This window comes from Drosophila navojoa, chromosome 2 (genome assembly GCF_054131105.1).
Source record: "Drosophila navojoa isolate 15081-1374.11 chromosome 2, UAZ_NAV_1.0, whole genome shotgun sequence".
NCBI lineage: Eukaryota > Metazoa > Arthropoda > Insecta > Diptera > Drosophilidae > Drosophila > Drosophila navojoa.
The window spans coordinates 11,302,913-11,329,673 of record NC_142890.1 but is presented as its reverse complement, the minus strand read 5'-3'; the positions used below and the strand labels follow the sequence as shown (position 1 = coordinate 11,329,673).

The 26,761-nt window shown below is 40.2% G+C and overlaps 3 protein-coding genes across 5 annotated transcripts in view; 2 read left to right on the top strand and 1 right to left on the bottom strand.

Annotated features, from left to right (window-relative positions):
• Positions 1-26,761, bottom strand: part of Gycbeta100B (guanylate cyclase soluble subunit beta-1-like) — a 59,853-nt gene that overhangs the window by 790 nt on the left and 32,302 nt on the right. The window contains exons 16-17 of the mRNA XM_018113113.3: positions 25,666-25,823; positions 7,469-8,073 (exon numbers count right to left, since the gene is read on the bottom strand). Of these exons, the coding sequence (XP_017968602.1) occupies positions 7,740-8,073; positions 25,666-25,823 (492 nt within the window). The 3' untranslated portion in view covers positions 7,469-7,739. The remainder of the gene's footprint in view (positions 1-7,468; positions 8,074-25,665; positions 25,824-26,761) is intronic.
• The window catches only part of mesh (sushi domain containing 2 mesh), an 85,334-nt gene that overhangs the window by 26,277 nt on the left and 32,296 nt on the right, over positions 1-26,761 (top strand). The window contains exon 15 of one of the 2 annotated variants that reach the window (XM_089256269.1): positions 7,627-7,654. The exons of the other annotated variant lie outside the window; for it this stretch is intronic. The gene's annotated coding sequence lies outside the window, so the exon portion shown is untranslated. Of the gene's footprint in view, positions 1-7,626; positions 7,655-26,761 lie in introns of those variants that run through there. 2 annotated transcript variants of the gene reach the window in all.
• stops (SOCS domain-containing protein stops) lies at positions 11,029-25,960 on the top strand. Of its 2 annotated transcripts, XM_089256271.1 has the most exons (9): positions 11,029-11,159; positions 11,712-12,107; positions 12,953-13,052; positions 14,308-14,417; positions 14,523-14,626; positions 18,119-18,214; positions 21,186-21,342; positions 22,201-22,319; positions 25,217-25,960. In XM_089256271.1, the coding sequence occupies exons 2-9, from the start codon at positions 11,889-11,891 to the stop codon at positions 25,629-25,631; spliced, it is 1,320 nt and encodes a 439-aa protein (XP_089112397.1). In that variant the 5' UTR covers positions 11,029-11,159; positions 11,712-11,888; the 3' UTR covers positions 25,632-25,960. The 2 variants fall into 2 exon arrangements, with proteins under 2 accessions (XP_089112397.1, XP_017968604.1); XM_018113115.3 differs by lacking the exon at positions 11,029-11,159 and having other exon boundaries at positions 11,558-12,107.

Genomic DNA, 26,761 nt, shown 5'->3' with positions numbered 1-26,761 from the left:
GGCCCGAACAACAACTACAACAACTACAACAACAACAAACTACAAAGGCTCTAAACAACTTTTGTTTGCCAAAAATAAAAAAGTAAAAAAAAAAATGAAGAATCAAGAAGAAGAAAGAAAAGAGTCAGTTCAAACAGAGCATACCGTTATCTTTATTTGCGTCCGTCTCGTCGTCTGACGGTCGAAAATTAAAAATTGCAATCACGTAAAGTTTCACTACAGAAACCAGCGAAAGCTCAAAGGTCTGCCAAGAGACGTTTATTTATACCGTTAGCTGAGCAGTTTTATTGGCCAAAATACCGTTTTTTTTTTCTGCTGGCCGCCAAAACGTCTTTTATCTGGCCTGGCCAAGTACTAAATATCAAAAAGAATATTTGCTGAGCGCTAAATTAAAATAGAAAACGAAATTTAAAAGTTTCGGTGGAATATTAAATTAATATAAGCAGTGGAAGCGGGGGAAGATTGTATGAGATGTCATTATCATTCATTGGTCACTCTCATTAGCTCTCTCATTGCCCAAATACCTACATTTATATACAAAGCTCTATAAATCTTTAAATTTAGAATTGTTTCGAATGTCAAACGGAAGTTATTAAATTTGCAGTAAAGTTCACTGCGAACAAATTGTGCGAAAGCGTTTAAATTTTTCATGCATGACAATTGCTGGGATTGAGAATACGTGGGCGGTTCAGGAGAGGGCGCGGTCTGAGTGGCACTGAGTGGTTGATCGTAATTGCACATGCATGTAAACCGTAAGCCGTTGACAGGCGAACACACACACACAGACACAGACACGCACACATACATAGTAAGAGAATGACACGCTAAGCAATTTAACAATTTTACAGACAATTAAACAACAACACGATGCTCGGAGGTCCTTGCGGACGGCATGTGTCCTTGGGCAGAGCTGTCATTGAATTGACTGGCCCGCTCTCCATTTGGCTTAAACGTACTTGCATCTAAGGCACATAAACTATCGATTAGTCGAATGCGCAAAAATAGCAGCAGCAGCAGCAGCAGCCACAGCAGCAACGGCAGCAGCAACTGACTTGGGCGGACAGCTGGCATTCGTAGAGCTTGGCCTCTAGTTGGCTGGACATCGACTGCCATGGAGAAAATTGAATTAAAATTGTAAATATCACAACTCGGGCGCGAACTTTATAGCCCACAAATCAAATGCACGCCCCGAGACCCTGTCTGACTGCACGGAGCTTTGGCCTTTTGGCTCATGCCAAATGTTGCGCATACGCCCGGTTGTGCGGAACTTTAGCCGTAAACCTGTAAACGCTGCAAGCGCTGCCCTCATTGTGGCTGTGGCCGCTGCTCTACTTGTTCTTTTTTTCTCACTTTTACAATCTATTTGTGTCTGCTCTGCTATATTGGTTGGTTTTTGTGTCACGTCGCTTTTGAGGCGGACCTGAAACAAAAACCAGCACAAAGATATCCGCTATCTATAATGCAATTGTGCACAAATAAATAAAATTGTTCTATTTTTTTCCGCTATATTGGAATTTGCTTTGGACATTTTACGCTGGGGAATTGAAAGGAAATTTAATAAAATTATTGCGCAGCAGCTCAAATCTAATTAGTTTGCTTTAGCTTTTTGTGTGGTTTTAAGTAGATGTTTTTATGAATGTTTATTTATCAGAATTTTAGATGAATTTATTAGGAATTTTTATAAAATTTTTTTTTTATTTAAATATGATTTTGTTTGCTTCTGAATGTATAAAAAAGTTAGAATTCAAGTGCGAATATTTAACAAAAATATTTAATATATATTTCTCATATATTAAATATTATAAATTTTCAATTTTTCAAAATTTTCATTCCTGTATATATTTAACATTTTAAATCTCTTCCAAGTCCCGAATAAAATAGAAATTGTGAGAATTTAAATGCTAAACATTTTGATTATTGCAGAAGCACTTTGCACTCACTTTTAATTAACTTTTCAACCCAAAACGATTCTGTGCAGCTTATTGTTAAAACCATTTTTGTCTATTGTATAATACAATTTAATTAATTTGCCACAGCTTTTAATTTTCATTTCACATTTAGTTGAATGCAAGCAATTCGTAAATGCATGCCATAATAGCTAAGGGTACACAGGTGCAAGCAGCAGGTATATAAACTGACAAAGAGCTGTTAGACGGAGGGAAGGGAGGCAGAATGGTGGGCAAATTTAATAGCTGGTCGAATTGATAGTCGGTGCAACCTCAAAGCTGGATTTTATTTCATATTGTTTATATTGCAATCATGGGACATTCATATGGCCAATTTTGCGCAGTGTATGCCAGCTGGCGAGGGCGAGGGCGCACCGCAAGCTGGCTGGCCGTAACAGGCATTGTAGTTCAATTAAATATGCTAAGCTCGAATCAAATTGATTTGTTGTAGGCAACATTTCGTGGCAGCATTCACTTGCAACGACTGTGTGTGTGTGTGTGTGTGTGTGTTTGTGGCAGCTGCAACAAATTGTGGCATAGCAGCTGCAGCAGTGCGGGGCAGAGTGCGGGCTGCATGCGCATGCCCTTGGCAATTTATGCAAATGAAAGGCGTCTGTTTGTCGACTGTCTGTCTGTCTCTCTGTCTGTCCGCTCGTCCGTTTGTCTGTTTGTCTATGTGCCAAGGCGGGGAGGCGGGGCTGTGTGACGTTTAGTTAATGTTGTTGTTAAATCGTGCATTGTCGCCGGGCGGGTGTGCGTTCCAGTGCGTGTTTGCAGGCGTTTCAACTTTAATTGAAATTAGTGCCGAGTTTTCGATTAAGTCCTGACTCTCATATTTACACAGAGATTCAATGTGAGTGTGTGCGTAAGCCCAATGTTGTCTGTGAGTTTATTTGAATTGTGGACTGAGTTGACAATCGCAATGGGAACTTAACTTTGATGCACATACACCCACACAACTATATTTAATGGAGCTGGGAACTGGAGTGAACTGAGAGACGCTTTATGGACACATCTAGGTATCATTTATTAATGCCACAGAGTTGAAGCCATACAACTTTTCGCCTGCAATAATCAAAGGGAACAACTTTGGGACCGAAACTAAAAACGTGGCCCAAAAGTTTTTGCCCACGATTGCACAAGTGAAATGAAGCTATGGTACCTGAGTGTAAGGTAAATAGTAAAGGGCCTCGAGTTGCGCTGGCTCTCTCGAGAAGGACATCAAAAATAATTCAATCTAAAATGTGCCTTTGAGCTCCCTTCCTGGCAGACCTTTTGAGCCACGCAGCAGTGCCAACGTGTGAGTTATTTCGATTAGAATGCGCAACACATGCGCCAGATGTTTGTCGCCACTTGCAGCCCTTTTTTTCTCCTCTCGTGTTCATATTTTGGCATTGCACACACGGCGTATGCGTAATTTTTCTCTAAAAAGTCACGCCTGCGAGTGGGCCGCACCGGATGAAGCGCCCGAGCACATTATCATCATTGACATAGTCGTTGTCATCAGCATTAACGTTAGACATATTATTATCTGGCTCAGCCTCTGGCCTTAAGGCTGCTGCAGGGCATATTAGTTATGCCAAGTTGTTTGCCGGGATGGGCGAAACATAGAAGAAACGGGGCATGATTCGAAATGTAATAAAAATGTTGTAAATCATGCCTACTAAATTCCCTTGACTTCCATTCAAAATATGCCCAGTAGAAAATCTGCAAGGCTTACATATGGAATAATCATGCAAAAATAGAGCTTATTGTGGAAATCAAGGATCGGCTTATTCAACTATAAATTCATGTGAAACATTTGCATAAGAATGCTAGGGTATTTAAGGCTAGCTAGGGTAGCTATTCAATGGCAATTTTTCATTATTTTCTGTTGTTGTTGTGTGCCATCTGCGATTCCCACCTGCCTCTGGCCCACTGAAAGGCAGAGGCAGCATTGCCTCTGACATTTTGTCGTTGGCGGCTCATCGCAATCATAATTTCCATCTTTATGAATTTTTAATGAGAAAAACCCAACTCGAACTGGAGGACGAACCAGAAGTATAAGCAGCATCAGCAGCAGTGGCAGCCGCTTAGCCTGTCACTTGCAATTTGAACTAAATTTTTTATATGGCTCGACCTTGAATCATGGGCGGGATACGGCGAAGGCTGCGCGAGACGATGTTGTATTTAGTTAGGCAAATATTTATTTGATTGGTTTCGGGATTTGCATTTGGGTATTTGAAAAGTGAGCGACGCGAACAGCAAACCAAATTGTGCGCGAAAATAAAAAGGGAAAATAAAGTAGATATAGAAAGGCTAGAGTACAGTAGCTATATGAACTGTATTCAGCACGGAAATGTAAAGAAATTTTACTATATATATGTATAGGTATTTATGTTTGAAAACAGGTGAAAAGATTATAAATGAGGGAGGGGCAAGGGGTTCGAAGACGCGCAAACCTAATTAAGAGCTCATTAGAGTGTTTTTGGTGGGCGCAGTCAAAGCGAATGAATAATGCTGAATAGGTAAGTGCATTCAGCTAAATTAATTACATCTACAGAAATGGGGTGTCCAAGGGCCGACAGCATTCATTCATATCGAAGGCCCATCGAAAAAATACAAGGATTGAAGGACTTCAAATTTAAAGAGGCCAAAAGCGGACAGCTCGAGCCAACATCCTGGCCAAATAAACCGGATGCCAAATATATATACAGATATATATATATATATATATATAGAGAGAGAAAAAATATGAAAAAAGTGCCGTTATTAGAAGGGAACAGCAAGCAGCAGCTGGGGGCAACCGGATGCTCGGAGCAGGCAGCGTGACGAAAGTGTTGCGAGAATTTTCAGCCAACGAAGCATATTTAATATGGTTTCCTGCAGGATAGACAAGCTTACTTATGCCGTGTTTCCCTAAGTAACGAACAGGTGTATATTCGATTATGCTCATCTCAAAAGAGACAAACTCTTTAAGCAAAAAGTTTTTGTAGCTGTTAAATTTTCCATTGAATACCTACCAATATTAAAGACGTTTGAAGTTTGGATGAAGAAAGAAATATGATATGATTTTATGACAGAATAAAGAGTTACTTTTAGAGGCCTTCTCTATATAACAAGTATTTTAATTAAGCAATCAGAAGAGGTTTGGAAAGGGAAGTAGCTCTTGTACAGAAAAATCTTACTTTATCTACTTTAAGCATTTCTTAACAGTTACATCTACAATAAATCTATCATTCATTCAAAGCTTTCGTCTTCAAGTTTAAAAACAGATTTTCCTCATAATTTCAGCTTGCATTACATTAAAGTCTCGTTAGAAATTATACACATAGCCGGTATACGCATCGAATATCTTACGATATTAAATAAAAGAAAATGCCAGGGCTTATATTTGCAGCCTAATCCAAGTTAGATCAGGCCGTTGCGCAGCTGAAAACTTTCTTTGCCCAAAACCAATCCCATTTCTGGCTAAAGACCTTAATTTGAATCTTTTGTGCTGCCTGCATTCGTTATGAATGTAAATGAGCTGCTGACCGAGAGGGAAATGTGATTTATATAATTTATGTGAAATGTGCTTACCAAGCGTTTCTTTTACCCTTCTAATTATTGTTTGTGCGCTAGTAAAATGAAATATATATAGAAGAGGCAGAAAAATGCGACAACTAATCAATGTTAATCCATTTCTAACGAGCCATCGTTAAAGGCACTCACACACACACACACACACACACATTTGTATGGCATCATCATCAAAATGCCTTCCAGCCTGCAAGTCATCAAATTGCATTGTTGTTGCTATTATTGTTATTGTTATTGTTGGCATTTAACGATAATGTCGCCATATCGAGGCCATAAACAGACATTGCGAGCCAATATAAAATGCCACGCCCACACACGAACACACTCCAAGCAAATCCGTATGCAAGTCTATGAGCAACTCTCGCCAAATCTGTCGCCAGTATTTGCCAATGTATCTGTGCATCTGTGTGTTTGTGTATTTGTGTATCTGTGTGCATGGGTCGTCTGTTGGGCGTTTAATGCGATTTGTTGTGCCTGTGTCTCAATGCTCATATACATTAACAAAGTTTTGTTGGCTTGAAGATAAACTTGAGTTACATGACAGCGCGAGGGTCGCCGACATTTTCCAGGCACCCATTTGTCACACTTTTAACATAGCTGTTAACTTGTCTGTTAACGCATAAATAACATATTTGATTTGTGTTTGTTTGCTAGATACGTGATATGATTTTTTATTAAAAATAAATGGGTTTCCTTATTTGGCAAAGAGATAGATAATATAATGAATATCATAACCTTCTAAAAATATATTTAAGATGTTGATACTTCTTTAAGATCTATTAAACTTAGTATTTCTTTTAAGGGACACTTTTAAGCTAATTCACTGATTGCCTTTTGGCATTTTTGATATAATTTGAAAGTCCCAAGATGGGCCCAAAAAGTTCTAGAGATAAAGCATAACGGATAATTGAAATATTATAAAGAAATTAATTTCTTTAAAAGTATTCAGACCATTCCATTATAATTCTTTCTCTCTCTATCTCTCTCTCTCTCTCTCTTTCTCTCTCTCTCTCTCTCTCCCTGTTTTGGTAATTAGACAAACTTTGCTATTTGCATTGCAATTATACTCTATAATTGGCAAGTTATCGGGCAGCCCTCGCAAATTTACATTTTTTTGTTCTGTTGTTTCTCGCATGGCAGCCTTTCTGCTTCTGCGGTTGTTTGCTTCTGCCAAATATTTGATATGAAAATATGTGTTAAATTCCTAAACTTTGGTGCTCTTTCTTTCTAGCTCATGGCAAGGCTCATTTTGTTGTGGTCTACTGCTGATATCCTAAGTGTATAGATATATATGTATGTATATACAGCACGCTTGCAGTCACAGGCGCAGAAAGAGGCTAGCCGAACTTTTGTAAACAAAAAACAAATACACACACACAGACACACACAGACAAGATAAATGCAAACATTTTGCTCGTTGCTGTTGACAATCCTTTCGGCTGCTCCGCAAAGTATGCTACAAAATGTGAGAGAAGCGTGTCGTGCCTTGGTCCCGGCAGCTGCCACTGCAAGGCAGAGATAGACATACAAATACATATATATATATTTAACTGTTTGCCATATTATGGCTTTTATATTGAGTTGTTTTGGACTTATCTAGTTTACGGCAGAAGCGGCGGCGTTTGGGCAAACAGCATGAAAACTTGTACAGGATGTGCTTCGCTTTTATGGCCCGGCAGCCAATCGCATAACACTTTAACTAATGGCCCCAGCCACGGAGTGCGCCGGCATAGAAATGATACATAATGCTAATTTTGTAAACCAGATAGGCGCCTTTGATTCATGCAGTACAAATAAGCCCTGTAAATATGCCCATAAATTACGTATACGCAGCGTAATCGCTGAAGAATTGTAAATCATTTGTAAACTAGCTTGTGCGAGCGCCACCCATTGACTCTGGCGCCTATTCCATATATCTCTTGTGTGGTGGTTACAGTTGTTAGAGCATTAACATAAATTACCTTGCACAGCGATCCGTCTACAGCACATCCCGATGCCAGCTTCTTGAGTCGCAGCCACAGCAGCAGCAGCAGCAACAGTCACACACAGATGCACACACACGCAGAGGACAAATGCATTGAAATGAAGTGGTTAAGTGGCTCAGTCACAACACACACACACACACACACACACACACACACACACGCATACTCATGTACACATTCAGTTAGATAGTCGCTTGGCTGGTGAAGTCAAGGAGTTGCACGTAGATTTACAGTTTATTTGCATTTCCTATGCATCTGGTGGCACCACAGGACCCGTTGCGGCTGCACCGCCGCTACCACCGCCACCGCCAGCACCGCCACCGCTGCCGCTCGCCGAGGACGTACGTGAGACTGGGGCATGGCCCAAGCCCATCATCAGGCGCTGCGATGTGGCCGTCGGCGTTGTGGGCTGCAGCTGCGGCGAGTCGAGGCTGCCGTTGCCGCTGCTGCTGGCATTTAGGGCGCTGCTGGCACGTGTCAGGAACCAGCAGTCCATTGGCGTCGGCTTGCCTTTCATAATGACCGGCCCGCGATATTCCAGATTAAACGAATCATCCTGGTTGATCTCCTGGCACAGCAGGCTGCAAAGAGCGAGAGAGAGAGAAAGAGATGGAGAGGGAGTGAGTTAGAGATAACAAATTCCAATCAAAAGTTTACTTTGACTGGCGATAAGAAAATGATTTAGGGACATTCGCTTAAAACTAGTCACAGCACTCGCCGCCTGCTGAGATTTAAATTGCGAACACTTCATATTGGCTACGCCCACTGAGCTTGGAGGCGGCTAAAATCGTCTGCAATTTATTGCCAGCACTTGGCTAATGTATGTCAACATTGAGACACACACAAAGGCGCACACACACACCCCCCCCACACACACACACAGAGATGAGCACTTGAAGCCACTTGAGCGTGTCCTGGCCATTGCAGATAGTTGGTAAATGATTTCGGAAGTACTTCACAATTTACTACGCGCACATTTTATACAATGCTGAGAAGCAGAAGAAAAATTATTGCTATTGAATGTATGTACATACATGCACGCATGGTGTATATTTTATTAATATATGTACATACAACTGCGATATATATACATATATATTTAAAGTCTTAAATGCTGCAGCCAGAGCAGCACAAAAAGTTATTGATTCAGGGTTGACTCATTGCTTAAAGTGTGATTAAAACTTAAAGTTTATTATTATATTCGACAAAACATAACACAACATAGAAGATGCTGGTCGTTGGAATTAAACTAAAATTTATTTACGTAAAGCAGTATTTGAGGGCATTAAAATTGAATATTCAAAGCTGTTGTTGTTCATTTGAGATGAAGAGTTGATTTCGAAGAAAAACAAATTTGTTAATTATGTAGTAGAGATCTGCATGTATGAGAGAAAAATACCGAAATTCGAATTGATGAGTGCTGAGGTAGAATATTCACACTAGCAAACGAATTTAAGGAGTTAATGAGTTAAGTAAATGAGCTGCTAAGTTCCCATATGGCACAGAGATGCTTATACATGAAGCACGAGACTGTAAGATTGGAATCAACTGCATAAAAACTAATTAGGAAATTAATAAAGACTCAAATTATCCTCTCGGAAAAGTTGTGACGAATTAGCAGACTGAAATTTGCAAAGTTCGCCAACTGAAGTCAAAGTACATTTCAGTTTCGTACATACTGTCGTCCTCGTTAAACATTTGAAATAATTTAAATAAATTTTCATATTTGTGTCTTGCCAAAGCAAAGCAAATTGTCGCATATATAAATTCATTCCGAAATCTCTAAAACTTTGCACATTTTCGCTAGTTTTGCTGTCGCCAAGTGCAATTTATTTGTTTCCTGTCACAAATTTATGTAAATATCTGCTTTGTGTGTTTTCCCATTGAATTTATTTCGCACACATTTCTGCTCAATTTTTCAGATTTCAATACATTTCTCTCTCAGTTTTTACTTTTATTTTACTCTTTTTTTTGTATTTGCATATATCGAATTTGTCTGGCGGCGTACGTGGCGCTTGTTGTGGTCGCATTTCCGTTTCCGTTTTTGGTGCAGTTGCACCACAATTTATTTGAATACCTCACACAACAAATGTGTGTAAGTGTGTGAATGTGTGTGTGTGTGTGTGTGTGGGTTACCTTGCTGCATCTACTTGATTATAGTGCTCAATGGCTGATTGCATGCACATTTAATTCAATTTATTTGGCAGCTTTTTACAGTTCGATACGCGGTTTGCATTTCGGACAGAATATTCGATGGATGGATGGGCCAGCCCTTAAGTGGAACAATATAATAAAAGTCACAGGTGAAATTGATGTCTTTGCGCTTTTTAATGGACTGCACATTGTAAGATTGTAAGAGTTTTATCAGCCGCATACCCTGTATGCATGAGATGTGAAGAGTGGGGTATATTGTAATGTTTCTTCTTATTATCTTAGTATTTGTCAACGAATGATTAATGATTTTCAAAATTACTTCATAATAAGTATTTTAATTGCGTACCACTTCAAACTAGATTACAGGGTATATAGTAGTACCTCAACTTGAATATATACAATATATTTCTATATTGTCTTTTTGTTTAATTATTTTATTTATTTTTTTATAAATCTCTCTGTTAATCTGTGTTACAGGGTCTATAGCAGTCATGCAACTGTAGCTAGCGTCCATTCTTAATCAACTTCTGTTTATTTAAGCGATTAAGGAGCTGCCTCCAGATGCAAGCAGACAGTAGTAACGAATTGCTGCACGTGCCTGGCCCTCCACTGTGATTGGATTTAATTAATATCTTCATTAAAACACAAATTTGCATCGAGTGTAATTTGCTGCGTAAATATTGAAGATATCGCGCGAATACAATATGAATATGGAAGCTGTGTAATTGATATGCTGGCACTGAATATGCATATATCACGATACATTATGAACAGAGCCACAAATAAATAACATTGAAGCGTCTCTCCTTACCTCGAATAAATTGTGAAAAAATGAGAAACTGAAATTCAATTAACATATGCAAATAAATCAAATTACCAGCCAGACAGGGGCAAAAAAATATTGAATATATCTATAAATAAATATATTAAAAAATTGTCTGCATTTCAATTGAATTTATTAACATATATCATAAATATTTTGCGAACATATATCATAACATATATCATAAAAATTTTTGAGAAAAAAAAAAAAAACATTTAAATGACTCTTAAAAACCGCATTTCAATTAAAACTATTTCCATACAAATTATGTATTGGGGGTGGGCATTCAGAGGAATTTTTGCACAACTGTAGTTACTTATATACATATAAGTAAGACGATTGGAATCTTCGTTTCAAACTTGAAAGGGATTCAAAAAATTTAATTCAATATAAACGAACCTTAAAGAAAAGAGAGCGAGAGAGCGAGAGTGAAAGCGAGCTGAAATTTAAGTACGTGTGGGTGAGCCAGGCCACATAAAGAGAGAGGGAGAGAGAGAGAGAGAAAGCAGCAGAGCGGCAGAGCGCGGCGAGCAGGTAAAAACAGCTGAGCATTTGATATGAGCATTTGTTGGTTATGTTGTTTTGTTCAGTTGCTTGTCGGCGTTTGAACAGCTCGAATTATTGAATTGAACGTTGCGTGTTGAGAGTGAAGAACGGCAAATAATTTGGCTAAATGCAGCAGAAAGTTATGTAAGTTGACAGAAAACTGCAAAAGTAGGCAAAATTTAAGTTCCACCTGTTGCTGCATGAAATTCGCTCAGAATCAGATATATAGCCCAACAAATTACAAGTGGAATATATTAAAACTTGATTCAGCTCATTGCACGCTATTTCCCCGACTTAATTAAATGCAAATAAAATGTGAATAGTGTTGTTTGTTTACGCATTGTTTTCGTTTACCGTTTGCCGTTTTGTTTTTGTTTTTCTTTGCGCGTATCGTTGCCAGCATGAAAAAATCAATAAGGAGAGCAGAGAGCGCGTAGAGCAGCAGAGTTGACGCTCACACACAATCGCGCTCTCTCTCTCTCACTCTCTCTCGCTCACTATGTGTGTGTGCCGCTCACCCCCTAGAAGCGAACTGTTGTCCGTCTCTGTCGCCCGCGTTGTTTTGCTTTCATTCAACTTCCGTGTGCCGAACTTTGTTTAACGTATTTTGGTGTTTTCAAAATTTACCCATTAACTTGGCCGGAAATTGCATTTGTTCGACATTAACCGTTTTGATTTGCTAACATGTTGTTGCAGCTGCTGCTGGCATTGCAGCAGTACGTAAGTCAATTAAAACGACAATTGGCTTCGCTGTGGCTGGTGACATTGCCGCAACATTTGTCTGGCTTCCGGCTATTGGTCGGCCAGCCCCGGGTGGCGAGCAGCCGAGCCAGTTACCAGCGCCACGGACAGCTGCCGCGACGCCGACTGGTCATGGACTACATCTTCGAGTGCTTCTTCAACGACACCTTCGAGCACATCACCCGCAACGGACTCCAGGACCGGCAGTCGCGTCGCGACGTCCTCGATCACCTCAGCGCCATTGTCAAGGGCTGTGCCGATGGCCAGAATGTGGCCACCGATGAGGCGGCCAGCATTGCGGTCACAGCCGCCCTGCGGTTCCATCGACTGGCCAAGCAGAGCAATGGAAATGTAAGATTCAACAATCATTCGGCAATATTTTAATGTACATCTCGTTTTTTTTTTCTCTTAGATTCCCATTTTGATTATAGGGGTCTCTCTCACTTTTATGTGCAGTGTAATAGCTTTATAGTTCTGTGATATTTGTTTCACTATAAAACTTGTCAAGATTCACTGTTCATATGTCCTGATGTATGTTCAACATAGTAACTTTATAATAAAAGTTTAAGTATGTCAAACTGCCTATCTGCAATGTAGAGGACCAAAAGGTCAAGTGAAAGTAAATATGTAGGAGAAACTTAAAAGAAATTTAGATGTATTTGTATTTCTCTTCAAGTATTTCAGCCTTTTTTAAAAAATTAATGTAATACTTTTATAGCCAAAATACTTGAACCTAAATTAGCTTTTCTAGAAAATATGTTCACTGTTCAAAAACTTTACCAATTTTAACATTCTTAAGAGCTATCAGATGACCAAAGTTAGCATTTTCTCTTCCCTTTACCAATATTGTAAAAAAAAGTTGAAACAATTTCTTTGACATTAAATACCCAAAATACGCATTTACATATTTATTGGCAAGCTTCTAATTTATAGCACATAACGAAGAATCAATAATCTCAGGTAGCTGAGGTATATGTTTCCTGTAAGACCCGGTATTATGTCAGACCCATGCACATAGCTGAGATTAATGCTTAGCTCTTAAGTCCCATCCTAATGCCAGCGTAATTTGCGGCACATGGTCCGAAAGCTTGGCTCGAATTTCATTTAAATTTAAATGCACTCTATGTGAAAAGACAACAACAAAAAAACAAACTTTGTTACTTTTAGAAGAATATGTAAACGTGTCCTTTTTGCAGGTCTGCCTCATGGGAAAATATCACAACATTTTGTATATTGCGCTGCGCACCTGTTGGGATTGGGGTGTACGCGATTCTGAGGTTGTGGTTCAACTTCTGGGTAAGTCAAAGGCACAAACTTAATAATTTAATACGTACATATGCATATGTGTGTGTGTGTGGGGTGTGGCTTGCTTTGGGGTCTGGCCTTTTATTTTGCATATTTTAATGAATTTTATGTCGTCGCATCAGATTATGGAGCTCGCACATAAGCAGGCGAATCTCATTTAATCACGTGTTTTTGCTAATTGCGAGCCGGAATTACGTTAAGTTGATACAAAGGTGTTGCTAATGCGGCTGCTCCTGCTCCCTGCTCCTGCTCCCTGTTCCTGCTCCCGCTCCTGCTGCTGCTGCTTGTTTGCTTGTTGCATCGTAAAACTTGTAAAGTGCCTTAAAGTGTTGCAAGTTATTTGGGCCATGCCTCCAGAGGCTGCGCGCCTGACTATGTGGATAGGTGTCTGTGTGTGTGTGTGCGTGTGCATGTGTGTGTGTGTTTTCTCCAATTAAAATGCTGCGTTAAACTTGACAGCCCGAAGACGAGCGGAATTAATGGTATGCCAAGGCTTCAGGCCAACTGCTGTGTGTGTGTGGCTGTGTGTGTTTGTGTGTGTGTCTAGCTTTTGGCAAGCGTTAAAACTTGCGTTTCTTTACCTATCATGTCATGAGTATTGCTAAAATAATGTTTTAGGTAAGGTAGATCGAATGTTGCTTCAGGGAGAGAGGAGAAGAGAGGATATCTGCAAGCTAAGCAGCTATATAGCCTGCACTATTTAGTCCATCATGCTCATAGATCACAGTTTAGTTAACATAGAGCATTTGCTAGTTTTCTAATTGAAGAGAGAATACTTTCAAGTACCACATCATTTACGTTTCGCATACAGGGTATTTGCTAGTGCTGCACTCGCCAGCGACACACACCTCACATGCTTTTTTGTGGCATGCAACAGCAGTCAAAATGTTGCCAACAGTCCTTCGCCTCGCCTGCGTGCAATGCGGCCCGCTCTTAGCCCAGTTAACTCGAGACCTGTGCTCGCTTTTACACACAAAATTCTGTTTTCAGTTACTTTTTTTTTTTGGTTTTTTGGTTTTTTGGCTGCTGACATTTTGCAAGCTTCCGTTTCACTATTTCCGTTGCGACTCCATTTTGTGGCAGCCGGAATAACTGTAAAAGGGTGCCGAAGGGGCAAGCTGGCAACAAGTGCAGCTGGGTAATTGGCTCTTTTCTGTTTTTTTTTTTTTTTTTTTTGAGGGAGTTGGCATGTGCTGCAGCTCGTGTATGTATGAATGTTCTAATTGCCTCTCTTGCTGCTCCACAGTGTCGATTTTTGAGTGTGAGAAGACGTTCGAGCGCATCTTTCTGGGCGCTCTCTTTGGACCACACGCACCACACTTTATAGCCGGCTGGCGCAGCGATTTTCAGGATCAGGTAGGCACTTAGAGCACATATACCTATGCATATATATATATATATATATATATATATATATATATATATACATATATACTTCATATCTTTCCCTTTGCTGAACAGAACGAGAATGTGCGTGCCATGGTCTACTTCCTGAAGCATGCCACACGCGAACAACTGACGCTGCCCGTATGGATACCGCGCTTCGAGCAGGAGCGCCAGCTCAGGTAAGCTGACAGCTCTCGCCAAATTTATGGCTGGCAAAGAGCAGAACGTAAATGTATATGTATGTATGTGTGTGCTCTGCAGTTGGCTTCAATCGAATGGGAAATACTCTAGAGAAAAAGCAATTTCAATGAGTCGAAAAGCTTTCGCTTCGTGACTTTTTATTAATTGATGGCAGTACACAAAAAATCTTCAATTTGGCATCATAAATTTCCCATTTAACAGTGCTGCAATGGGGCGTGGCGTAATTTATCTCTTATCTATTAGGCCAGAGTGTAGACTCGTTTTTTAATTATAATTTAACTTTTGACTGAAAGCAATTTATCCAGAGCCAGCCTAGAGTGGACCAAAGTTCTTTATATACAGCTCAGCTGCATATTGGATGGAAAGTAATGAAAACTTTCCACGTAACTCTAAATGCCACAACCGCTCGAGGAATGACTTTCAAGTTGACAATGGCAACAATGTTTTGTTGCTTGTTGTGTTGTGTGTAGTCGGATGTTATTGCTGTTCAGCTCGAGTGCCTGAAGGCAGCCAGCGAAACTAGTTTTCAAGTCGTGTGTGCCAAAGTCTATTTTTGTTCTGTTTTCTTTTGTTTTTTGTTTTGTCAAGTTTAACGCAGGTTAATTGAAAAACAGCCAAAACCCTTTACACTCAAAGGTACATCCTATATGTATAGACAGTACCGGAATACAATAGAAATTTAGAGAATTACTTGTAATTAAGTAAGAATTCAATTGATTCACTAATTGATGCTGAATGCCAGAACGGTATCGCTGCTGATAAAGCCTGAAAAATTGAGGCAAATTTAATGAGTCTGTGTGCCTTGGAAGGCGGGCAAACAAAGGAGCTGCCTGTTGCCGCCTGGGAGGTGGGAAAGCGAGAGAAAATTACAAATAAAAAGGATTTTAATTAAATTAATACATGCTGCATTGTTTGAGCGCTCGGCGCGTGTTTGTCGCCGTAATTGAGTAAAAGATGGCGACACTTTACCAGCGCGCACACATATACATGTACATATATGTAGACACGCACACACTGTCATTTATTTGAACAATGGTCGCTGCGGCTTTCAATCTGAAACTCGCCTGGGCTGCTGTTGGTGTCATGTATAATTAAGATTTTCGCTTCTAACACGAGCTCAACTTGCTGTCTCTCGCATTCCCTGTTTGTTTGCTTGCTTTTTTTTTGTCGTCGTTTCTTAGTTGCCACAGATTTATGTACATGTGTGTGTGTGTGAGTGCGTGTGTGTGTTGGTGACTGCGATAAGCTGCAAACCAACTGGCAGCAATGTAAACCTTTTGTTATTTTGGCTTTGTTTGCCAGCACTCTGGAGGATTAAAGTCAAAAATGCGTGTAATAAGCGCACATAGCCAACACTCAAGTGTTGATGCACACACGCCCACACAGAGTGAGAGAGGGAGTGGGAGAGAGAGGGAGCAGTGTGTGACAAACATAAGAACATTTATGCTGCCCTCCCGCCCGAGCTTAAACTGTGTTCTCTTCAGCCAAACATTAACACAAATGAATAAGCATTAATAGCTGGCTATATGCATGTGTGCGTGTGTGTGTGTGTGAGTAACAGTAAAAGCCAATACACATTGCTGTTGAGTGTCGCTAAAGTTGCACAAATCAGCGTCACAAACTAACATCAAATGCTGGTAATAACAAGAATTTTATTTAGAGCATAAATCTATATATATATACACAGATATATATATATACAGACAAAAATCTGTGTATATATATCATAAAGAGATTACTGCGGCTATAGAAATTGTTTAATTTTTGGCCGAGCTTAAAGTTCTAAGCACAGCAGCGGTTAAGTATACGCAACGTAGGCCCATCACATGAATGAAAGTTGTTTTCATGTTCAGCGCTTGAAGGCAGAGTTCGCTCAGAGCAAAATGTGTGAAAATAGTTAAAGAAGCTAAAAATAGCCATAGAGCTAAAAGTAGCTAAACAGTAATTATTGCCTCAGCTTAAGCGTAAAGGAAGACGAACAAACTTTGATATTTCAAATCGAAATTGCAAAATTTGGCTACAAATTTAATGCTTTTGATTTTGTAAGCTCAAAGAGAAAAACAGACAAGCCTTAAATCGAACGTTACTTAAACGAATGCTGGTAACTGGGAGCAGTAAGAGCCACCAGGGTATGTGCCATAAAGAAATCATATCAAGCTAACCATGTAAATAGCCTCTGCAGTCACCGTTTAATTACGCTCATATATCTGTGTGTATAAAGCATCATATTCACAGTTTAAAGTGCTGTTGCTTTTAAAGTTTATTGTGCACTATAAATGTAAATTGTAATTCCGTTATCATAAACGTGCTAAAAGACCACAAATTTGATAGGCAAACTGGACTTTTGTTATTTTGTGCTTAGCTGTAAATTAATTTGCATAGGACTTTACAGCACTGGCAATGTAAAATAAGCAAATGCGCTTATCAACTGCGTAACAGCAGCGTGTGTGTGCGTGTGTGTGTGTGTGTGTGTGTGTGTGTGTGTGTCAGTGTCAGTATATCACCTGCATGCGGGCTGCTGTCGCTTTATTGTGGTTTTGGGCCCACTTTTATACGCAGACATAAAAGCCAACAGCAGCACACAAAATGCCGCACACACACACACACACACACACAGATACACAGCTGTGTGCCATTGTCTCGCATGTGCCGCAAAGTGCTTCAAGTGCATATGCTGTACAGGGTAATGTCTCAATGGAGCTAAACGCCTTCTAACAACGCTGCGTATACGCAATATTGAAGTTGTGCACTCTAAGAGCAGGCTTACGCCAGAGCCAACAAAAGAACTATTTAGGAAGTTCGAGAGCAATATGCGCAAATTAGATACCCTTTCAAATGATGATTAATTTATTTTTATAAAAATGTGTTAATAATTATATGTTACTTTTATCGAAATTTGAGCCATAATTTAACTTTAGCCATAAAGTTCAAATTCACTTGCATTTTGTAGTTAGCAAAATCATATTTCGTATTCAGTTCCACTATGCGTCCAATTGGATAAACTTCAACTTGTTTTTAGTTTGTTCTTGCATGCACTCTGCCAGTAATTTCCTCCTCACAAAAGACGTTTCGTCTATCTACACACATGCCAGCTGCGTTTTCGAATGCAATCAGTTGAGTCTGTGAGAAAATTTCCTGAACTTGAGCAAACATAACTTTCCAAGCTGAGAGACTTGTGTGCCTGCCGAAGAGTGCCCCAATGTTAGATTACATTCGTAAAGCCCACCGCAGCCGCATAAGAGAGCAGCCCAAAAAGTGCCCAAATTGTGACAGTAGACAGCAACAGGCAGCAGCTTAATTTCCTTTTGGCAACGTTCTGCTTCGGGCTAATGTAGTGGAGCCATTTGGCTGGTAGTTAGGGACAGAGCAGGGCGTGGCACGCATTAGGGTTGAGTTGCTGTCAGAGAATAATCTACGAATCCACTTAGTAACATTGTCAACTAACTGTTTCACTTCATTTTCTCTTGCAGATTCATTGATGTGCCCATTGAGTCCTGCGGACGTTCGTCTCCTTTACGCATTGCGCTGCAGGCAAACGCTCCAGAACTGCTGCTCATTCTGCTCAGGTAAGCCGGGAGGGTGGCAAGGGAGGGGATACGGCCTGGTTGGGTGCACACTTCAATTAGCACAAAAAATATGCATGCCATGGCAGTGGCGGCGTCATCATAATGTATGCAACACAAAACTCTATGCGGCGCTTAGCATAATCAAGTGGTACAACTGACAATGGCACGCCCCCTTCGCCTTCGCCGCCTGCGCGGCACCCTTGACAGGCGTAACGGCTCTTGAGCGAGCTGCAAATATTAACATTAAATATGAAAGTCGCTGCCAAAGCGAATTTGCATGACAAGGCGTCTCCGCTGTGTCTCATGGCCAGCAGAAGAGGCAGCCGCAACTACAGCCAAAGCCAAGCAGCCTGCCACAAACTTGCGAGCATGCACTCAACAGCAGCAGCAGCAGCAGCAGCAGCAATAACAACAACAATAATATCATTGAAATATTCATAAAATTTATATGTAAACGCTTGCAGTTTCAACTAGTTTTAGCCCGCACAGACGTTGTCCTTGGAGCTGGCTCTACGTAGTTTTTCTTTCTTTCTGTTTTTCCTTTTTTTTATGTTTTTGGTTTCTGGTTGCGGTTGGCAATTTATTGTTTTATAACTCGATATTGGCCAAGTTGTTGGCCGTTTCCTAAACATTGTTGCTGTTGTTGCCACGGCACGCCCCATTGCTCAGCGCCGCCCTTTGGCACAGGCGCCTCGCGTTGCATTTCTTGATGCAGCGCCAAAAAGTATGCGCATATTGATTGCCAGCCAAAAATCGAAGAGCTAAAGCGGCAAAAGGCAAAGAGGCAATGATTGCAATCAAATCAGAGCCGGCTACTAGATATAACAATTTATGTCCAATTGCACGAAATGCAAATGCTCTCAGCAAGTGCCATAAAGCGTTGCAAACAAGAGAGCTTCCAGACCATTCAGATTCAATTCAGTTATGCGAACCGATAGTTATTAGGGCAAGGTTATCCCTTGGCACTGCATAAATACATTTTCAATTTCTAGATATGAATGTGAATGCAATGCAAGTTATGCTAACGACGATAATAACTATGATAATGCTTATGATAATGACGATAATAATAGATGCAGCCATAGTTGGTTTCTAATTTGACATTTGAATTAACTGTCGTAGAGTAAGCGCTTCATCGTTAGTCAGTTTGTGAAATTTTTGCTTCCCTCAAGTTTCATATTGCACAGCAGAAACATTTTCATAGCATACTTTTGAGCGCAGTTAAAAATCAATTTCTCTTAGTAATATTCTGCGAGATGGTTGATAAGGTATTAGGTATTTGATTTTGTGAGTCTGCATATCATATTATATGGGCTGCGCAAGGCAGATAATTGCAGCAAAGAAAGCGAATGCTGAAATAGGACAGAGCAATAAAACAGAAGGAAGGACGGAATGGCAGCATAACGAACGGATTGATTCTTAGAATCAGATTCACGCAGGTGAAAGAAAAGGTTATTCAAGGGCACCGAATAATTATTATAATTAAAGAAGGACGAAACAGTTTAAATTAAAACAATAAAGAAAATAAAATAAAATTATTTAGTTGACTGCATAGCTAAAACTAGTTGTAGTAGTAGTAATTTCGTTTATTTTCTAACTAAAAGTAATTATAATTTTATGGAAATTTCATTAAAATCTCCAGAGCAAATATTAATATTCACCATGCACTATCTACCTTCCCGTATTCTAGACTAAGCATCCATTGATTGAGCTCTCTTTTACGCTGACTACTCTTCCCATTTCCCTATCAATTTCTCTCTCTCCATTCAATGGAAATGCTTAAGCATAGCACTTATTCATAATATAAATAGATGCTAAAGCACCGTCTCAGACTGCATTCAGCTCTGGAGAGCTGGCTGGCTTATTATGGCAAGCACTGTTAAGGGGTTGCTCTGTGTGGCTTTGTTTCGATTCTCGATTGATTTCGCTGATGATGCGGTCATTATTTGCGGGTTTCGATTTCATTTGTGTTTGGCTTTTCGCTTTGTTGCATTTTCAATTGAAATTGGCCATGAAATATGCAAAATGGCGCCATTCAACTACGTTTTGCCGCGCACCTGCATAAATTTTCAAATATTCATGATCATAGTACCTTGCTGTGTGTGAGTGTGTGTGTCTGTGATGTGGTATAAGTGTGTGAATATATGTGTGTGTTGATAAGAACATGTAGTTAATGCCATAAATGTGTTATTTTTACACTTAAAGAAAAGTAAAGCAAATTTGTCTTAAAGAAGAAACTTATAAGGTTGTTATATATATAGTAAATATATATTTTTATTTGAACTCTATTATAAGTTTGCTTTTTGTCGTCTTCAATTTTATAAAATTATTCTGAGATTTTCTTTCATTTTTTTATATATAACATTTTTTTTTTCTTCATTTTCTGTCTAAGTACTTAAATATACATTACGCTGCTTATCAGAGGGAAATGCAAATAGAAGATTCGAAGCAACGACTGAGACATTTTGACAAACATTTTCAATTTAAAATGTGACAGAGCCCTGATGCCCTTCGCCATTAAACATTTGCCGTTTGCTGCCAGCTGCCAGCTGGCAACTGCTGCTGCTGCTGCCACAGCCTCGGCTGCTTCCGCATGCCGCATTTGCACTTCATTTGCAATTTACCACACGCATGTTTGTGTATGTGTGTGTGTGTGTGTGTGTGTGTGTGTGTATGGATATGACAGGACGTCGACTACATGACCGCGAACCGTGTTCTGTTCATTATTTCATTAGCACATACTGTTTATCAGCGCTTCAAAGCTTTATCGCCCCCTTTCCTGCCGCTAGCCTCGCCGATTTATTGCAGCTGCATTGTGCTGTTGGTGCAGCGTGAGCAACGTCGTCAACAAATTACAGCTAAGAACCGCAAGCATTTGCGCCGGCTAACCAACTACGTGCACCCAGCACATTGCACGTAAACCACAACTGTGACCCGTAACCCGTGACCCGTGGCCCGTCTTTCATTTCAGATACGGCGCCGCACCACAGCCACCCGACGGCGGCACCTCCGTGATAATTGCGCTGCTCGACAAGCTCATCGAGAATGGACGCAATTATAGCTACGAGCTGGTGCTCTGTCTCCAGATACTGATGCGCAATGTGCCCATGATTGAAATGCCTTTCAAGGTGAGTAGCAAACAAACATTCACCTGACACACGCCATTCGTGTGCTCTGCCGACTTCACTGTGAATGTTCCCAGAAAGAGTTTCTTTGAGATTTGGAAAAGTTTTTGGCTAAGCAACATTGGTGCAAATATATACATATAGTATATATTAATAAAATAACATTAATATAAATATTTAATGCCAATAGTCAATATCATTCAAAAAATGTCTATATAGTAAATGTTAATTGATTAATTAATACAAATAGTAAATGTTATTTATATACTTGGAATTTCATATATTAATATAAATAATTTACTGCAGATAGGCAATACTAATTAAAGAAGGTCAATATAATTAATATTAATTAAATAATGCATGCAAAAAGTAAATAATAATTATATATTTTGAGCTTTATATATAAATAATTTAATGCAAATATTCATAATTTAAAATAATAATATTTTATAATAATATTTTAAATATTATAAATAAGGCATGCAAAAAGTAAATATTAATTTTATATTTTGTGCTCTATTTATAAATAATTTAATGCAAATATTCATAATTTAAAATAATAATATTTTATAATAATATTATAAATATTTATATAAAATTCAAAATTCATTTAACATATTTAATATTATTCCACATGTAATACAGTCTTAGGTCTATCAAGATTCAAGAAATATCCGTTGCCGCAACTCAAGTGAAAACTCTTTCTGGGAACTGTTCTGGGAGTTGTTTGTCTGTTTATTCGGTTTGACAGATGAAATGTGGCCAGATGCGGGCAGCCAGAGCTCTCTGCGTTTATCGGCCAACCGTGCTGCTTGCTCACTTTTAACTTGTCCCCCCCCCCCCCCCCATCTCTCTTTGCAGCCCATGGTGTACGGAACACGCCGGGAAATGTTCTTCGAGCGCTATGGACGACTTCTAATGGACAAAATCGTGGGCAAGGAACAGGTCTATGGTGTGCCGATGCTGCGACATTTGTGCCGGTAATTATCAACTGGGAGCTGAAAGCGAACTTTGTTCCGCATAGGGGCATAGGGCTGTGACTACGACTGTCCACTCGTCTTTGATGTCCTCCAGCTGAAAGGATAGCTGCTGGGTCAGGCGGGCTTGACAGGCGACAGGCGAAAGGCGACAGGCGAGGCTGGCGTTTGGCAGCCGAGTTCAACTTTGTTTTTTATTCAATTACTTTGGCTGAGATTGCTGCTGCTGCTGCTGCTGCTGGCGCTCCACACTCTCAGCTCGACGATAAGCCCGGAAAATTTAATAAGTACAAAAGTCGCAGCAGCGGCAGCGGCGCTTGGCTCTGTCTGATTGACAGACAGTTTGACAAAGCATTTTGTTGACGCTCCTCTGTTGCTGTTGCTGTTGTTGTTGCTGTTGCTGTTGCGCCTGCCAACTGGCCTTAAATTTGGCTGCTCTTTGTTTTACTTGGGTTCTGTGTCGCTTTAATGACATGGCTTTAGGGGGTTGGGCGCCTTGCCTCTCCCTTTGACTATTATGTCAATCTCGAGGCCTTAGCCAGCTCTCAACTTTGGCGCCGTTTCAGGCCGACTTGTGTTTCAGTCAACAGCTGTTGGCCAAATTTAATTGAATTTCGTACAAATTTGATTAGCAGTCAGCACTTTAATCGATAAGCTGTCAAGCTATTTACTAATTTGATAAGTTGCCTACAAAGAACTTTGCTGTGGCTTTTCCACTTTGTGCTCCGATTTGGCTGCGGCTTGTGGCCGTGTGGCAGGGGCCGCACGCATTGACCCCAACTTTTTTCTATTTGCCTCGCATGTTTGCCATTTGCCAACTCACGTGTCACATAAAAATCGCAACGACTTTGACTCACCCACACAGGCCATTTGTACTTGTGTGTGTGTGTGTGTGTGTGTGCTTAAATACCCTGTAAGTCAAGTGTGATGCTAGCGGGTGTTTAGTATATTTATAGTATATAGAACTAGATGCATATTTGCATATTTTATTTATATTTTAGAAACTAGTTTTATGAGAGTTTTTGCTAATGAGCTTCCAACTTTATGAGGGGAATGGGATTGCTTAAAATATATTTTACTATATACTTTTATATTTTGCTAAACAATAGAGCAATATTATTTCACTTAGTCTTTTTTTCTTGTCTTAGATCTTAGCTGAATTTTTCGTTTTTTCACTTATATGAAAAATTGAGGGAAAAAAAACTTTTAAAAATTCTCTTCTGCAAAGAAAAATTTTTTACCAATAAAAGACTCGTTCACAATTATCAATTCCAGCTGCATTACAGGGTATCTCTAGTGCATATATTTCTTAAAAAAATACATATATGTATATCCAATCTGTTTGCATTTTACTTCAGCTATTTATTTTTCCTTGGCCAATGTTTGTGCTGGGAAACTGCGCTCTTGCAACTGGACTAGCATATATGTATGTATGTATGTATGGCTGGTGAATACATATTGAGTCCATATGTGCGCTACATACATATTATATTCAGCAATCAATATATATGCAGGCATTTCATTGCGCGACCGCATTTGTGAAACAGATTTCAATTTCAATGCCTGCGGCTGGCGCTTGACGTGCGATTTATGCATTTCTCTGCGACAGCTTAACTACTCATCCATCGACTGTTTGAGTTCAATTAAGGCCTTATTAATGTGACTATGGGCCACTAAGCGCATTCCAGTCCCAGTCCCCCATCATTGTCGTAAACGTTTAGCTGCAGCTGCTTGACGACACGCTTCATTGATGTGGCCGGAACAAAAGAAGGCCATAATTTACAGCTGTAAATAATGTTGACAACGCAAATTAACGGCTACATAAAAAGTTACTCCCAGCTGACTGAGGCGGGCAGCTTAAGCGAGAGATTAGCATATTCTAAGGCTGGCGTCGCCTCGTTTTATGATGCCAATTTTTGTTGTTGTTACTCAAGTGTTTGCATTTCGCACAGAGTATTTCGCAATTGCCTCAGCAAAGCCCACTCACACACACACACACACACACACGCATATACACGCACTCAAGCAAGGCTCAGTAAGTTTCCTTTGGCCGCCTCGAAAGCAGCTTTCACTATGCCTCAAAAAAGACGCTTGATTGCGCGCGAATCAAGTGGGGAAAGTGAAAAAGTATGCGAACAAGAGAGGCAAGCGAGAAAAATCTACACACCATTTCCGCCACTCGAACTTCTCTCGCTCAGTTGCTGCCGTATACCCTGCAAAGCGAGCAAGTCTGTCTAGATTCGACTAACTACAAAAATTATATAGAGTATATTAAAAATAGAAAGATATTTGTAGAGCATATAAAGTATATAATACTCTATTATATAGGCATCAGCTTACGACTCGACAGTAAAACTATCAAACGAATTTTGTTTTTGTTAAGTTAATAAATAAATAATAGGGTATATTATTTAGAGTCAAAATATCAGCAAAATTGTAGCTAAAAAATGTGCAAAAATTCCCGGAAAAAATGGTATAGAGCATCCGCTAGTCATTTTGGTCTTTTCTCATTCCAATGCCGCAAAAAAAAAGGAAAGTGAAGAGAGACGCAACTTTGTGCGAAAGTAAAGTTTATAGAAATTTTCTTACAACAAAAGTTTTAAGCACATGAACTTTGCTGAGCTCCGCTCGGCTCTCCTTTTTTTCTTGGCTGATTTTTTAGCTCTTTCTACTTTATTTCGTTATAGCAGCTTATTATGTGAAACTTAAATTAATTTATGAAATAGCTGGTCGAGATTGACAGGCAAGCGAAGCGCCGCAGAGAAAGTTGCTGAAGGCAGCTAACTAGCTATGCTCCACAGATTCGCCCAAGAGATATGTCGTCTGTCTGTTACTCAGCTAACATAGAGTCAAAGTCAAATATTAGTTATATTACCAAATTTCTTTGCTCTGTCGCCTAGCTGCCGCATTCGGGATGTGCTGCGCGAGCACAATCAGCTGCCAAACGGCATCGATACGCTGCGGCTGCCCAAGCGCCTGCAGCGCTACATTGACCTCACCGAGGAGCTGGACGGAGCGCAGCTGCAGCCGCCGGAGAAGCCCGTGCAGCGGCTGACAAATGCCATGCAGCGGCTGGAGACCATCAGCAGCGGCACCGAGAGCGAGGACGAGAGCGACAATCATGTGCAGCTGCTGGAGGCTGTCAGCGATGCGGAGAAGGCAGCTGTCGCCGCCTTTGTGGCCACCGCAGGCGATGGCGATGGCGTCAACATTGGCGAGGCCAAGCAGGCGGCCATTGAGGCCTATGCTGCCGCCCAGGATGTCCAGGATGTCCAGGACCCACCACCGAACCAAACCCACCCGCCACTTAGCTAATTATACAGTATTTGCACAGTCTGTTGGCACTCACCGATAGGTGTCCTCGCTGATGTTGATGCGGCCGGGCACGCCGGTTGTCTCGGTGCGACTCGTCAGGTTGACCGTGTTGCCAAAGAGGCAGTATCTGGGCACTCGGTTGCCGATGACGCCGGTGACCACCTCGCCCGAGTGGATGCCAATCGTGATTTGCTGTGAACGGATAAACAGATATACATATATTTAAGTCAAACTCTTTTACAGACGAGCTCCAGCAGCTGCTTAACTTTGTAATTTATTAACTGAATAAAATGTTGCCTAACACCCAGCTAAAGTATGTGCCACGCGCAGATTACCAAGTCCAGCACTTCATTGTGCTAATAAACTTTCCGAGCAGCCCAACAGAAATGACTCAAGTTCTGCACGAAAATGTGCCAAGTTGCAAGTTGGCAGCCAAAGCCGGGGGAGAAGTTGCCACAATTACTTTGAAAAAGTTGCAGTTGCCATTGCCACATTCTCTGCTGCGGCTGCTACTGCTGCTGCTGCTGCTGCTGCTGCTGCTGCTGCTTCTGCGTTGGCCAAAAGTTTTCTTTAATTAAATTTAAAACGAAATGAGCTGCGGTTGCGGCCAAAATGCCAAAATACCAAAAACGCAGAAACCAAAAACCAAAAACCCAAAAGCGAAAGGCGAAAGGCGACAATCCCCAGCAGGTGATGTTGCCCCAAAGCTGGTCAGGAATGTGTGATGGCAAGGTGAATAGATGCTTGGCCATTTTCTAGCATGTGTGCAATTGTTTGTGTGCTGCATGAGAAGCCAATGCAGAGAGAATTCACAATTAAAAACAGTTCAAGGACTTGACTGGCATTTAGATTGGAGTCCCAGCTGAAGTTGAGAGCATATCCATTGATTTGTGGGTCAAGTAAAGAAATTTTCTGTATTGCAGCTATAGATGGAGTTTTTGGTTTGTTTATAAAGCTGTTGATTATATATGGATAATATATCTTATACAAGGTATGAGCACAATGATACATATAAATGAAATGAAAGAAGTACTGATTTCAAAGCTTAAATTTGCTATTTGTAATTATCGTCAATTAGTGCCAAGGCAAAGTATTTAATAGAAGAAATAAATTCAACTGTCAAGAGCAAA

Coding starts and splice junctions, on each gene's coding strand:
- stops (XM_018113115.3), top strand. CDS start 11,700: ATGTTGTTGCAGCTGCTGCTGGCATTGCAGCAGTACGTAAGTCAATTA. Junction 13,053..14,307: donor GGTTGTGGTTCAACTTCTGG/GTAAGTCAAAGG, acceptor GCTGCTCCACAG/TGTCGATTTTTGAGTGTGAG. Junction 18,215..21,185: donor CTGCTGCTCATTCTGCTCAG/GTAAGCCGGGAG, acceptor CTTTCATTTCAG/ATACGGCGCCGCACCACAGC.